The 13128-nt window shown below is 55.2% G+C and overlaps 3 protein-coding genes across 3 annotated transcripts; 2 read left to right on the top strand and 1 right to left on the bottom strand.

Moving 5' to 3' along the window:
- Positions 1-223: 223 nt before the first annotated feature.
- On the bottom strand, positions 224-3911 carry HRG_07223 (Lipase, class 3; the record flags this gene model as incomplete). Its single annotated transcript, XM_044865694.1, has 11 exons — positions 224-363; positions 577-615; positions 799-815; positions 866-939; positions 1206-1295; positions 1439-1719; positions 1766-2037; positions 2145-2827; positions 3019-3068; positions 3210-3318; positions 3387-3911. 11 exons carry the CDS (start codon positions 3909-3911, stop codon positions 224-226), a joined length of 2280 nt encoding a protein of 759 aa, XP_044719656.1.
- An 850-nt stretch (positions 3912-4761) lies between these two features.
- On the top strand, positions 4762-5241 carry HRG_07222 (uncharacterized protein; the record flags this gene model as incomplete). Its single annotated transcript, XM_044865693.1, has 2 exons — positions 4762-4942; positions 4982-5241. 2 exons carry the CDS (start codon positions 4762-4764, stop codon positions 5239-5241), a joined length of 441 nt encoding a protein of 146 aa, XP_044719655.1.
- A 48-nt stretch (positions 5242-5289) lies between these two features.
- HRG_07221 (reverse transcriptase (RNA-dependent DNA polymerase) domain-containing protein) lies at positions 5290-7779 on the top strand (the record flags this gene model as incomplete). Its single annotated transcript, XM_044865692.1, has 7 exons — positions 5290-5658; positions 5850-5913; positions 5964-6094; positions 6161-6536; positions 6726-6901; positions 6962-7098; positions 7161-7779. The coding sequence occupies 7 exons, from the start codon at positions 5290-5292 to the stop codon at positions 7777-7779; spliced, it is 1872 nt and encodes a 623-aa protein (XP_044719654.1).
- Positions 7780-13128: the final 5349 nt, after the last annotated feature.

The following is a 13128-nucleotide window of genomic DNA, read 5'->3' as shown; positions in this document are numbered from 1 at the left end:
TATCACCGGTGGAATGCCGCTCTCTCGATGGAGGGCATTGATCGGCGTCGTCCTCCAAACAGGCAGGATGGCTCGGATGGATGTGTGAAGCGACTTGTTCATCTTTCGGATGAGTTGCTGTATCCCGGATGGTCCTTCTTTGCTGGCTGGGTCCATCGCGGGCTGGTTAATCCGGGGTACCATGCCTCGGTGCCGTGGAGCAGCACCGGTTCGATACATGCTCTTACGGCTCTGCGAACGGCACCGGAAGAGGACCATGTTTGGTGTTTGCCAGACTTTTCAAGTGATAGGCCACGACCTGTGCCTTGGCTGTCCACTTTTCCACGTGTGTCTTGAACGACAGGGTGCTGTCGAGCCAGATGCCTAGCCATCGCAGTGCTCGGTCAGGGCGCTTCTCTGAGTCGCCGTGAAATATAGGCGGGGCAACTTTAGGTTTGCTTCGACAGAAATGCATGACCTCAGTCTTCATCGGGTCGAAGGCGATGCCGTTGGCGGCGCCCCAGGCCACAAGTTCGTTTACATAGCGCGACGCTCTCTCGGCTGTCTTCTCCAGGGAGTTACCTATGCATAGGATACCCGTGTCGTCTGCGTAGCCGAAGCGCCCCTTCGGCTTCCCTAGGCGGTAAATTGGTTCCGTGTACAACAGAAAAAGGATGGGCGAGACTGGTGATCCCTGGGGGAGGCCGCATTGGAGAGGCGAGCTGGGCGTGGTAGTGTCCTGGTATCTGACGCGCGCCGAGCGGTCATGCATGAAAGAACCAGCCCATCGAGCGAGATGTTCTGGCCACCCCTGCTCACGGAGGCGAAGGATCAGCCTGTTGCGGAGGACAGTGTCGAAGGCTCCTGGATGTCCATAGTCACCAACGTGGCAACTTGTCCGCGGGCAAACGCCTCTTCAATGTCATGCAGCAGAGCGGCAACAAGGTCAACGGCAGATCTCTTCGGGAGAGCGCCAGCTTGTTGTGAATGGAGGACTCCGTAGTGGACGGAGGCCCATGCCAGGCGGCGTGCGATGAGCCGCTCGAGACCTTTGCCTAGGCAGGACAGTAGGAGATGGGTCGCCAGGCACGAGGGGTCGAGAGGTTCCTTCGGCCTGGTTTTGTTATCATGACTACTTCGGCCTCTCTGAACGGCTTCGGGTGATGGCCGATGGTGAGGCAGCCTTCGTACAGCCGCTGGACGTGGCTTCCGATAATATGCCATACCGCCTTGAGCATTTGTACCGTGATGCTGTCGGGGCCGGGAGACGTGTTTCCTGTCCGTAGGGTTGCGTCGCGCACTTCCTCAAGTGACGCCTGTTGCGTGAAGGAACGGTTTTCGTTGTGTCGACTGGGATCCACGGATCTGGGATGTCGTCGTCCGCCGTGCGCCGCTCGAGCGTCGCCCGCCGTAGGGCATTGGCTTTGTCAAGCTGCGTCTCGTAAACTACATCGCCTACTTGTAGGGGCGGAGGCTGGAAAGCGCCCGGTGATCTCAGCCATCGGACCGCTTTGAATATGGAGGCGCTGTCAGTGAAGCTGTCGATCAGATTGCGCCAGTAATGTCTTTTGGCTCGCCGCACGACTTTCTGGAAGTCTCTCTTTGCAAGCTGGACTTCCCGATTGAAGCCGAGAGGGTAGACTCTCCTAATCGCGCGGTATTCCGCCGCGGCGAGGCGCATTCTTCTGTCCACCAGGGCGCGCTGCGCCCCTTTGCGGACAGGGCGACCGGCGGCCTTGGCTGCCAGTTGGAGAAGTTCCACGAGCGCCAACGCCAGGAATCAAGCTCTTGGGAGACGAGGCCGCGGCCGGGATAGCTGTTGCTCCGGAATCGACCATTTCGGCGAAACGAGCGAGCTCGTCGTCAGAGGTGAGGCGGACCTTTCCTAGCGGCACCGAGGCCGGAGCCAGGTCAGCGAGTGTCACGCTGAGCGTGAAGTGGTCAGAGCTGGTGGCCAGGTGTTCCTCCACGACAGCTTCGGATAGTGGTATGTTGGAGAAGGCGAGGTCTATTGTGTTGCCATGTGGGTTCGTTGGCACATCGGCAGGGTTGAGCAAGCTAAGGCCGTTCTCAGAGGCCCAAAGGCGATGTCGTCACCTCGGCCATCGAGCCGGCCGGTTTGCCAGCTACTGTGTTTGGCGTTGAAGTCGCCTGCTACTAGGCACCTTCCTGGTGTGGTCCACTGGAGGAGCATCTCCAGTGCTTCATCGTAGTGCGGTTGTCGATAGAAGTTTACTACTGTTATGTTGTTGATGGTGAGCCAGAGAATGTCGCGGGTCGCCACAGGCCTCCTCTGATCTGTCATCAGGCAGGGACTCCGCCGGACATAGGTCATTACTCGAGGTCGGGTGCTGTTGTCGTCCCAGCTGTCGACTGGGGAGAAGGTATCGTAGGCTGGGTGGGTTTTGGTAAGACATCGGCCGTCCTTGGCTTCCGTCCACGGCTCCTGGAGGAGCACTATGTCGTATCGTTCAGAGTCGGCGAGGGCAAGGGCGCAGTCATGTGCTGGCGAGATCTTGCCTACGTTAGCTTGGAAGACTCGCAGGGTCTTCTTGTCGCTTTGGTTCACGCGGGATGTCTCGTCATGGAGATAGTGCAATGGGGCTGATGCGTCGCTTCTTTGAAGGGAAGCTGGTCTAGATTCGTTGCCCTCGCTCTGAGGCTGAGGTGTCGTGGTTACCATAATGAATGGCGGAGACATGGTCCTGGTCGAGCTTAGGACTGAGGTTTCGCTCCTGCCCCGTGACCTGTCATCTGGGTGCTCGGCTTCCTGGTCGTCGGGCTGAGCAGTGCTCGGAGCTATGGAATTGAGAATCTCGGAGGAGTCTCGTTCTAGCTGTTCGTTGGTCTATGCGCTCGAACTGTTGCTTCCGCTGAGCAAATAGTTGGGTGCCCATCTGTCGGACGAGGTTTTCTCCTCCTTCGTCAGGCGGCGAATGACGCCGTGTGATCGCTTGGGGCGTGCAGGGCATTTCGAGAAATCTGCGGAATGGGGTCCGAGGCAGTTTGCGCACTGCTCGAGGGCTACGCAGGTTTCACCGTCATGGCCGTTCCTTCCGCAACGCTTGCAGGACGGTTGTCGGTCACAGCTGTGTCGAGCGTGGAAATCCCAGCATTTGTTGCACTGGCTGGGCATGCTGGATCTGACGATGTGTCGGGCAAGTCGGCTGGAGCCAAAAGTCTCCAAGGTCTCTGGGTAGGCTCGAGGAAGGACACAATAAGCGTCTTACTCGGAAGGTCGCTTGAATCGTGCCGGCTGGGACGGATGCTGATGGGTGTGAGCCCGGTCTGGCAGGCGATTTCGTCTTTGACGGCCGCCTCGTAGTTGACTTCATTGCCCTGCAAGTCCGTAAGTCTTCGGGGCAGTTGGGCACGACGTACGTGTACCATTTGTGACTAATCTCCACCGAGGTCGCGTCTAGGTCCTCGGACCATTCCGACTGTCGCTGGACGATGAGGTCCCTGATGGTAGCGTCCGTTGTTCGGATGGCCCATCCGGAGTTTACCTTGAAAGCTGCCGGGACCCGGTGCAAGTCGATGCCGACTTTGGCGGCGATGTGGGTCCGAATTGCGTAGCTGCTGTGGTCTCGCGCCGGCGCTTCGGCATCGAGCCGCACGAAAACACGGAGGTCTTCTTTTGGTGGGGCGGGGATTGGTCGTCCCTGGAGACGGGAGATTGGTTGTTGTGGTCGTTGCTGTTGCGGGGCTGCGGCGGCCGTGGGAGTGTGGCCCCCGAGGGGCTGGCTTGCAGGGCGACCGGCGGCGACGCTGCTGTAGGTCGGGGCGGGTGCGGAATTGAGGTCGGAGAGCGCCTGCTTCCAAAAGTCGAGGAAGCTGTTGGAAAATTGTTCCGCAAAGCTGTGTTCAAGGCCGGACGTGTATTGTTTCGCAGTCTGTTCGAACGATTCACAAAAGGCTCGGAACACTGTCATTTTGGCGTTGTAGGCATTTGTTTGTTCAACTGCGAGCTTGTTGGCAGCTTCAACGATCGAGACCGGCTGGAGGTTAACGGACTCGGCCGAGCCAGGCCGGTTCGGGGTGGATTCACGCTGCGCTCCTTCCGTAGCGGCGGCATTGGAGAGTCTGATAGGGGCGAGGACGGCGTCGCCGCCGGTCGCCGAAACGCGGATGTGAGACCAATGGGACGGCTCGCAATGGGGGAACTGTGTCGAAGCTGAGATGCACGGGCTAATCGCGCGAGGTTGGGCGGGGTATGGACACCCAGATCAAAGGGATCTGGGCTGGCATGCGAGCTCGTGGCAGATGCCATGGCTGCTGCCGAAGCCAGCGCAAAGCGCGGCTGGAATGATTAACGTGCAGTTGTTAGGCGAGTTGGTGGGAAATTGCGCTACTTTCTTAACAATTGCATGCCAAGAAAGTAAGAAAACAGGGGAAGGTGAGTGGATTCCTCATGAATGCGGCGAAAAGAGTGTAGGGTAACCAACGTTGCTTAGATTGTCACGGTATGTCACCCAAAAACATAATTCGGAAGCTAGGAATAGGTTGCGTGTAGAACTGAAAATGCAATAGCAGACCCAAATTACATTAGGGATATTTGAGTTGATTCTCATATGCCGTTCAATTCGTGCATTCCGCGGTGAGTTCGCTCCTTGGGTTGTTTGCCTGAGAAAAATATCTCCATCGTAGATGGATAACGTCGTAACTGCCACGGGTGTCATGAGCAATGACGTCATTTCTCGTATGGGCAATATATGGTTTATTTCACCATATGAGAATAAACCATACACCATAAACCATACGGGTCCGTATGGCGTATGGCGTATGGTTAGAAAGCCTGGAGGCAACACAAAGAGTTCGGACAACTATGACAACCACCAGAATCATGGAGGCCAGGCTGCCCAGAAACAGTCTGGCCAGAAAACCGAAGTTAGACGAGAGGATATGATGGAATGGGAACCAACTCTACAAGCATCCGCGAAAGTGAACGCTGCGCGCACCCGCAGTGATAAGAACACATATGGTTACTAATCCAAGCGACCAGAAGACCAAGCGCTGTTGGGCAAGCGTGCCAAGTGGGTCGACCAGGCCGAGATGGACGCCCGTTACCGTGAAGGGCGTTGCCTCCGTTGTGGAAGAGACAACTGCAGAATCGAGCGCTGTCCATTGGCTGCGCCTATCCGACCCGCAAACACGACCCGACGCACTCAGGTCAATGCCGTGACCCCGTCACGACCAGCGGTCACTAAAGCCGAGGTCGCCGAAGACGATACTTCTTCTCATAGCGATGAAGATTCAGACTAGGGACACGCGGCGGCTGTGAGAGAATGGGATGTGAGCGGAAAAGCAAAAATGGACGGAGAACCGTTCATAGCAGACGTCAGGGTGAACGGCACAGACTTCGTGCCATCTCTTGTCGACTATGGCTGCCTCTGCTACGGCGCGGTTAGCAAGCGCACATTTCACTCTCTCCAGTTGCCACGTATACGCGTTCAGCCGCGTATCTTGGAGAACGCAGCGGGAGACGGCAAGGAGGTCAAAATCGACAAGATCACGTATGTGTCGATCGACCTCGATGGACATCAGCAGCATCGTGTTTTCATGTACGTCATCGACGATCTGAACTGGGATATGATCCTGGGTAAACGATGGATGGAAGACCAGGATGTTCACATCCATGCGAAGGAAGGATATCTCGAGATCGGGTCCAATGGAGTTCAAGTACGAGACCGACGACGTTACCAGCCTCCCCAGCTAGATGTCTCTAATGTCATGGCCGCAACCTTTTAGCAGAAGCACGCCGTGACAAACGCAAAGGCGGCATTGGAGTTCACTCGGTCACGATGGCGGATATTGACAAGGCCCTAAGACCGAAACCGAAGACTGACGTAATGGAGAAGCTGCCACCACAGTACCACAAGTGGTCTCGAGCTTTCTCTCAGCAACTGGCCGACCAGCTGCCCCCTCATCGGCCAGGTGTGGACCTGAAGATCGAAGTGCTGAAAGACGAGCATGGCCGAGAGAAGCCCTACCCTGGGGACCGCTTTACAGCATGTCCCGCGAGGAGCTATTGGTACTACGGAAGACTCTCACAGAACTACTCGACAAGGGATTTATTAGAGTCAGCAGCTCGCCAGCCGCGGCACCAGTCCTTATGGTGAAGAAGCCCGGCGGAGGCATCCGCTTCTGCGTGGATTACAGAGGTTTGAACCATATAACGAAGAGGGACCGCTATCCCTTGCCCTTACTGAGCGAGACCTTGCGAACGATAGCCAAGGCAAGGTGGTTCACCAAGGTAGATGTTATAGCAGCGTTCCATAAGATCAGGGTCGCCCCCGGCGACGAGGAAAAGACAACTTTCAGAACGCGCTATGGATCCTTCGAATGGCTGGTAGTTCCATTCGGCCTGACAGGCGCACCAGCAGCCTTTCAGCGGTACATTAACAGCGCGCTCCAGGATTACCTAGACGATTTTGTGTCAGCATATATCGACGATGTCCTGATCTTCTCCTCTGGAAGCCTGCAAGACTACCGCGACAAGGTCGGCAAGGTCCTCCAACGACTGATGGACGCCGGGCTGCAACTGGATATCAACAAGAGTGAATTCGAAGTCAAGGCTGTGAAATACCTTGGGTTTATCATCGAGGCGGAGTGTGGGATCCGAGTCGACCCTGAGAAGGTTGAGGCTGTGAAGGAATGGGCAACCCCGACGAATGTTAAGTCCGTGAGGAGTTTTATTGGATTCGCGAACTTCTACAGGATGTTTATGCCAGAGTTCTCGGTGATAGCGGAGCCGCTAACGCGGCTAACGAAGAAGGACGTGCCATTCCGTTGGGATGAATTGTGCGAAGAAGCCTTCGAGAAGCTCAAGGACCTGTTGATCACGGCCCCGATCCTTGCACACTTCCATCCAGAAAGGGAGACTATCGTGGAAGCAGACGCTTCAGGATTCGCGTCGGGAGGCGTGCTCTTGCAGAGAGATGATAAGGATGGACTGGTACGACCTGTCGCATACTTCTCGAAGAAACATTCGGCAGCCGAAGCGAACTACGCTATCCATGACAAGGAGCTACTCGCCATTCTCAGATGTTTGGAGCAGTGGGAACCAGAGCTACGGGCAGTAGAGCACTTCAAGATCCTAACGGACCACAAGAACCTGAGGTACTTCTACTCGGAAAGGAGGTTGACAGAGAGACAAGTGCGGTGGTCGGGTTCCTGTCCAGGTTCCAATTCGAGCTCGAATGGAGGCCGGGCCGCAAGGGCGGATTGCCTGACGAACTCTCTCGACGGGACCAGGATATGCCGGCCAACTACTCCGATGAACGACTAAAGGGACGCATTATGAGGCTATTCCAAAATGATCACCTTAGAAGGGTCCCAATATCGACATTGTCTACCAACAACGAGGGTGCCCAGGAAATCAACTTCGGAAAAGAGATCAGGATATTTGAAGATGAGGAGTTACAGCAGCTGTGGCACGCCGCACGGCAAGAAGACAAGCTTTATCAAGAACTCACGAAGCTGGTAGCAGATGGAGCGAAGAGTTTGCCAACAGAGTTACAGAAGGTTGTCAGCATTTCAGAATGCTCATTAGACAATAGAGGCCTGCTGTGCTTTAGAGAACGCGTCTGGATACCCGGTTCGGAGCCGCTACGTACAAAGATCATCCAGGAAACTCACGACTCTCATATCACCGGACATCCTGGAAGGGACCTCACGTACTCGACTCTGTCGAGACGCTTCTTCTGGCCGGGTGCCGCTAGCGATGTACGTCGGTTTGTGCGCAACTGCGAGGTTTGCGGACGAAACACCATCTGGAGGATACAAAGAAAGGACTCCTAAAGCCGCTCCTATTCCGCAACGCATATGGAGCGAAATTACCATTGACTTTATTACTGACCTCCACCGTCGGGGAAAGATGGCGCGACGAACTGCATGGTGGTCACGGACCGACTCACCAAAGGCGTCGAACTCGAAGGATTGAACGATATTTCCACAGAAGCGGTTGCAAGAAGACTCTTCGAACGACACTACCCTGTCCATGGCATCCCAACGGCTATCACCAGTGATCAGGGTCCCCAGTTTGTCAGTGGTATGTGGAAAAGTTTCTGTCAGATGCTAGGGATCGAGCAGCGGTTGTCGACGGCGTACCATCCACAAACCGACGGTGCAACAGAACGAATGAACCAAGAGGTAGAGAGGATTCTTCGGATATGGACGAATTATCTGCAGGAGAACTGGTTAGACTTGCTTCCAATCGCGATGGCGACTATTAACGAGAGGAAGCAACCTCCACCGGACTGAGTCCGTTCTTCTTCATGCACGGCTACCACAACGAGCCAATCCAGTTAGTTGAGCATCGAAGAACGGAAGACACGACGCAGGGGGAAGCGACAGCGGAGGATTTTATTCAGAGACTACAGGACGCCACGGAGTTTGCGCAAGCAGCGATAGCTATGGCCCAGGAAATACAGCAAGCGCAAGCCAACAAGCACAGGACAGCCGCACCGAGATACGAGCCTGGGGATTGGGTATACCTCAACGAGAAATGTCAAAACATCGCGACCCTGCAAGAAGCTCGATTGGCTACATGCCAAATATCAAGTGCTCGCGGAAGTTAACCCACATGCCTACAGGTTGGATGTGCCTGGGCGCATCCATCCAGTCTTTCACGTCGACCTACTCCGGCCAGTCCCCGGAGACCCATTGCCTTCGCAGAAACTCGATCTGAGAGTGCCCCACCGGTGCTGGTGGACGGCGAAAAGATGTACCTTGTTGAAAGAATTCTGGATGAAAGAATGGAAGGTACGCATAAGAAGGTGCTCGTAAAATGGCATGATTACTCGCAGCCTACGTGGGAACCCCTTACCACTATTCGACACACCGATGCATGGAAGCAATGGAAGAAGCATAAAAGGAGTGTCACCTTCTCAAGTCATCTTGCCACAGATTGCCACGATCCCCCGGAAGAGGAAACGTTGGAAGGGAGGGAGGTAATGTAACGGGCAAGCCGCTTTAACGGCGGCTGCGCCGCCTAGCTTCTAGAACCTTCCATTGGCTCGAAGCTATAAAATGCTATTGTGCTCTCATGTAGTAGATTCTCTTTCTTTCTTTCTTTCTTCTCTATCTTGATAGTAAACAGCATAGGGACTAGTTAGTTGTATCAACTCACTAGAGGCCTTTCACAATGTGCCAGTGTAACAGTGCAACACAGCATTTCTCTCAACCCGACTCAGAGCGCCATTGTTGCCCTAGTCAAGCAGCTACCAGAACAGACATACCACGTCTTCTTCGATAACCTTTTTTCCTCGCCGAACCTTCTCAACGCTCTTCGTCAGCTAGGGATTGGGGCCACAGGCACAGCCCGAGTGAACTGTGGCTTCTATCAGCCCTTCGTGGAAGCAAAGAAAGCTGACACGAAGGGTGACTGTTGGCCTTGGGGCACGCTGAAGACTGCGCCTACCCCTGACGGTCAGGTAAGAGCATCAGAAGACAGGCTCCCTAGTAATTCCCCTACTAATTTGTCTTCTTCTTTGCAACTCGGCTAAGCTACCTAGCCAACACAACCGGCCTGCTAGGGCCTACGCAACTAGGGGGAAGGAAACAAAGATCTGCGATAGATACAGCCCTCCTCCTTACACACTATATCCAAAAAGAGCAAGCAGCAAAGAGGAAGGCTATTACCAGCACTCTCTTTCTAGATATAAAGGGGGCCTTCGACCATGTGTCGAAGGAACAACTAATAAGACCGTCAACGGCAATCTCATCAATCCATCAATCAACGGGAGCATGAATTGAATTGACAAGCTTATTCAGCAGACACTCGATTGAGTTGATTGAGTTGACGGTTGCTCAACTATATTGAGCAACCGTTGCTGGGATTGAGTGGTTTGCCACCCTGGGTCTGCCGGTTTTTTGTATTCAATCTTGTTTGATTTGTGTGTGTGTTTTTAAGTTTGCCAGTTTTGAATTGTTTTTAAGTCCTCTATTTTACTTCATCCTCCGACACCGAAGCTTCTCTGCGCGACTACTCCGAAAAAAGAGGGGGGTAGCTGCTCGCAACCAATACAGACGCACTCTATGGCCCTGCCCTACCCATTACGGTGCAGCCAGACCAACGGAACCCGGCCCAGCGCTGGCACGCAAAGCAGCCCAATTTGGATCCTGGTATGAGCTGGGGCACAGGTTGCAATCGATCTCGTTGCCCATAGCCGGATCGTACATACAGCGGCCTGGTGGGTTCTGTCACGACCCTGGGCGCCAGCGTAGAGCCGCCAGCGCAGAACCTCACCAGTGTCACGTGCCCAAGCAGCATCACGTGCCCACGCGCGACCTCGTGTCTATATAAGGGCCCGCTCGGTCGTGTAGTCTAGTCTTCCTTTCTTGCTCCTTAGCTTTGAGTCTTTGTTCATAGTGCCAATACATCTTTATAGCCGTCAAGGCTCGTATGTGCCTGGCCGTAACACTACTCAAAGCTCAATAAGATCGCTTGCCAGCGATTAAGCAAATAGGCACCGAGCTTTCACGTCACACGCGCCTGACGTAAATCCAGCGCATCCGTTCTGACCGTTCCGACCAAGACTCCGACCACCGACCAAGTGATCCTCAAGGCTGAGATCACGTCCGTTCCGACCAAGACTACGCGTGTGTGTAGTCGTCCGACCAACCGTTCCGACCAAGGGATTCGTCCCGTCTGACCTCCGACCGTCCCTGCTCGTGCAGGCATCTGACCGTGATTCCGCGTGGTATCATTTCCGACCCTAGACTCTGACCTCGAGACTATGATATCTGAGGAAGCCCTGCCATCGGATCAGCCTCGCCGTTCCACCCGGCTTGCTGGCCAAGCCACTGAATCCGAAATAGTAGCCATGGCTGCCCCGAACCCCCAAGACGCTCTCATCCGCGAGATGAGAGAACAGATTGCGGCCTTAACGGCCCGTCTAAATGAACGCTCTCCGTCTGTTGAATCAAATCGACAGCACCGGGAGCCCTCGACTGCTTTGCCGGCCCAAATGGCCCGGCCTTCCGACCAACAGGCAAAGCTGCCTGGCCTATTTTGCCCCCTTCCCAGAGGGCAAGAACCCCGAGTACAGCGACGCCGCCAAATCGCGCATCAAGGTCTCCGCGACGTTCTCAGGAAGAAGGACGAGTTCCATTCCTTCATCCTGAGCATAAAGAACAAATTTGACGAAGACGTGCGAACCTTCCGGACTGAGAACAGCCGGATGGTCTGTCTGTATAACCTGCTCGAGGAAAAGCCCGCCGAGCACTTGAAACCCGCTTCTCCTCTGACACTCGACCCTTCTCTGGAGTGGCAGAGATGATCCAAGCCCTTGAGTCCGCCTATGGCAATCCGAATGAGCTTTCCGAGGCTCTTGACCGCCTGCAACGCCTCCAGTTTACCGTGAATGGGAAGACCGACATTGTGGACTTTCTTGCGGAATTTGACTACTTAACTGCGACCGGTCGTGTGCCCGAGGACCAGATGAAGCATACCCTGTGGCAGCACATCCCGGCCAACCTAGATAACAGCCTCTTGACCAAGACCCGCGACGAGTCCGTGACCTACGAGGTTTTCTGTGGGTTCATTAAAGACGCTGTCCACTGCCAGAAGAGGAGTATGAGGCAGACACAGGACTCCCGCTCTTCCGACCGATCTCGCCGCGCGCCGACTAAGACTGCTCCGACTACCGCCAAGACTCCGAACAAGACCGGCTCGACCCTATCACCTCGCGTGATGCTGGCAGAGCCTTGACCGACGATGAGAAAAGGGTCCATTGGGATAATGGCACCTGCTTTATTTGTGGAAAAACAGGGCACCTCTCTCGCGAGTGTCCCGACCGCACCCATGCTGTCTCCCGTGTCGCCTCCGTCCCTGTCCCTGCCAACGACTCTGATCAAGATTCGAAACGAATAGGACCATCACAAGACTCCTTGATGGTCCCTAAGGTGTCACAGACAGCGAGTAGGTCTAGCAAGTCATTCACTCTGCCAAGTCAAGTCCAAGTGGATGGTGTGAGCCTACCTGCCCGCTCCCTCTGTGATACCGGAGCCGAAACCCGTTTGCTGGTTAGCCCAACCTTCGCCCAGTCCGCCGCCCAAAGACTCGGAGCCCAGATTAAGGAGCTCCCGAGTCGGATTCCCCCAAGACTTCCGTGGAAAGCCAGCCGGCTATATCCAGAAACAGCTGGTCGCCACTTTCGTCATCGATGGCCGTTCGTTCGCAAACGAGACATTTGATATAGCTGAGTGTGGCCATGATATCTTTATCGGTCTTTTCTGGATGCGGGAGAAGCGCCTCCTGCTTGACTGCGCCGCCCGACAGATCATCTGGCCAGATGATCTTCCTGCCCTCGCCAAGTTCTCCCCGACGATCCAGCTCTCGTCAAGCCCCGCTCGGGTAGGATCGACCCTAAGATCCAGGCCGACGCTGAGAGGCGGAACCGCCTGCTCGAGAAAGAGGAGAAACGCTACCGGATCCTCCACAAGAACTGGGGCCGCTCTGATCAAACTCCTCCGGCCTCTGTCCCGACCCGTTACCGACTCCGTCTCCGTCGTTTCAGTCCAAGTCTCCGTCTGCCAAGAAGTCTGTCCGTTTTCAGCTCACGACCGCCCCTGCTACCGACTTCGTCTCCGTCGCCTCGATCCAAGCCTCCGAAGATCAAGCCCTGATTAACGCCCTGGTCTGCCAAGTAGAGTCTCACGAGAGATTCGAACAGTGGAACGAACTCGAACCGTTGATGCCCGGGATCCAGTCCAGCTCGAGCCAAGCTCCGGCCTTGACCAGACCGTCCCTAGTGCTCGAACCGTTGCTAAAGTCTCCCGGATCAAAAGACCTACCAGGGACAAAGCATTCCGTTCCCTCAGGAGAAGACCCTGAGCATGTTGCTTGTGTCCGTAGTCGTCTACCGCCCCAGCTCACCCATCTAGAGGATTCTTCTCGAAGAAAGAGGCCCACACCCTACCTTCGAGCCGACCCGGTCACGATGTAGTCCTAGAGCTTGAGAAGCCTCTTTCGCCGACAGGACCCCATCGTACCGCACGCCCGTTAAGTATCTGCCTCTAGAAAGAGACTGTCGATCACCTCCGGAGATAGACTTCATCGAGCCCGATCCGAGTCCGCACGCCGCTTCTGTCCTCTTCGCTCCGAAACCGAACACGACCGCCCGCCGCTTCTGCATCGACTACCGT

This window comes from Hirsutella rhossiliensis (genome assembly GCF_020360975.1).
Source record: "Hirsutella rhossiliensis strain HR02 chromosome Unknown scaffold00007, whole genome shotgun sequence".
NCBI classification, from domain to species: domain Eukaryota; kingdom Fungi; phylum Ascomycota; class Sordariomycetes; order Hypocreales; family Ophiocordycipitaceae; genus Hirsutella; species Hirsutella rhossiliensis.
The sequence above is the reverse complement of the archived record's forward strand: the minus strand, read 5'-3'. Positions and strand labels throughout refer to the sequence as shown.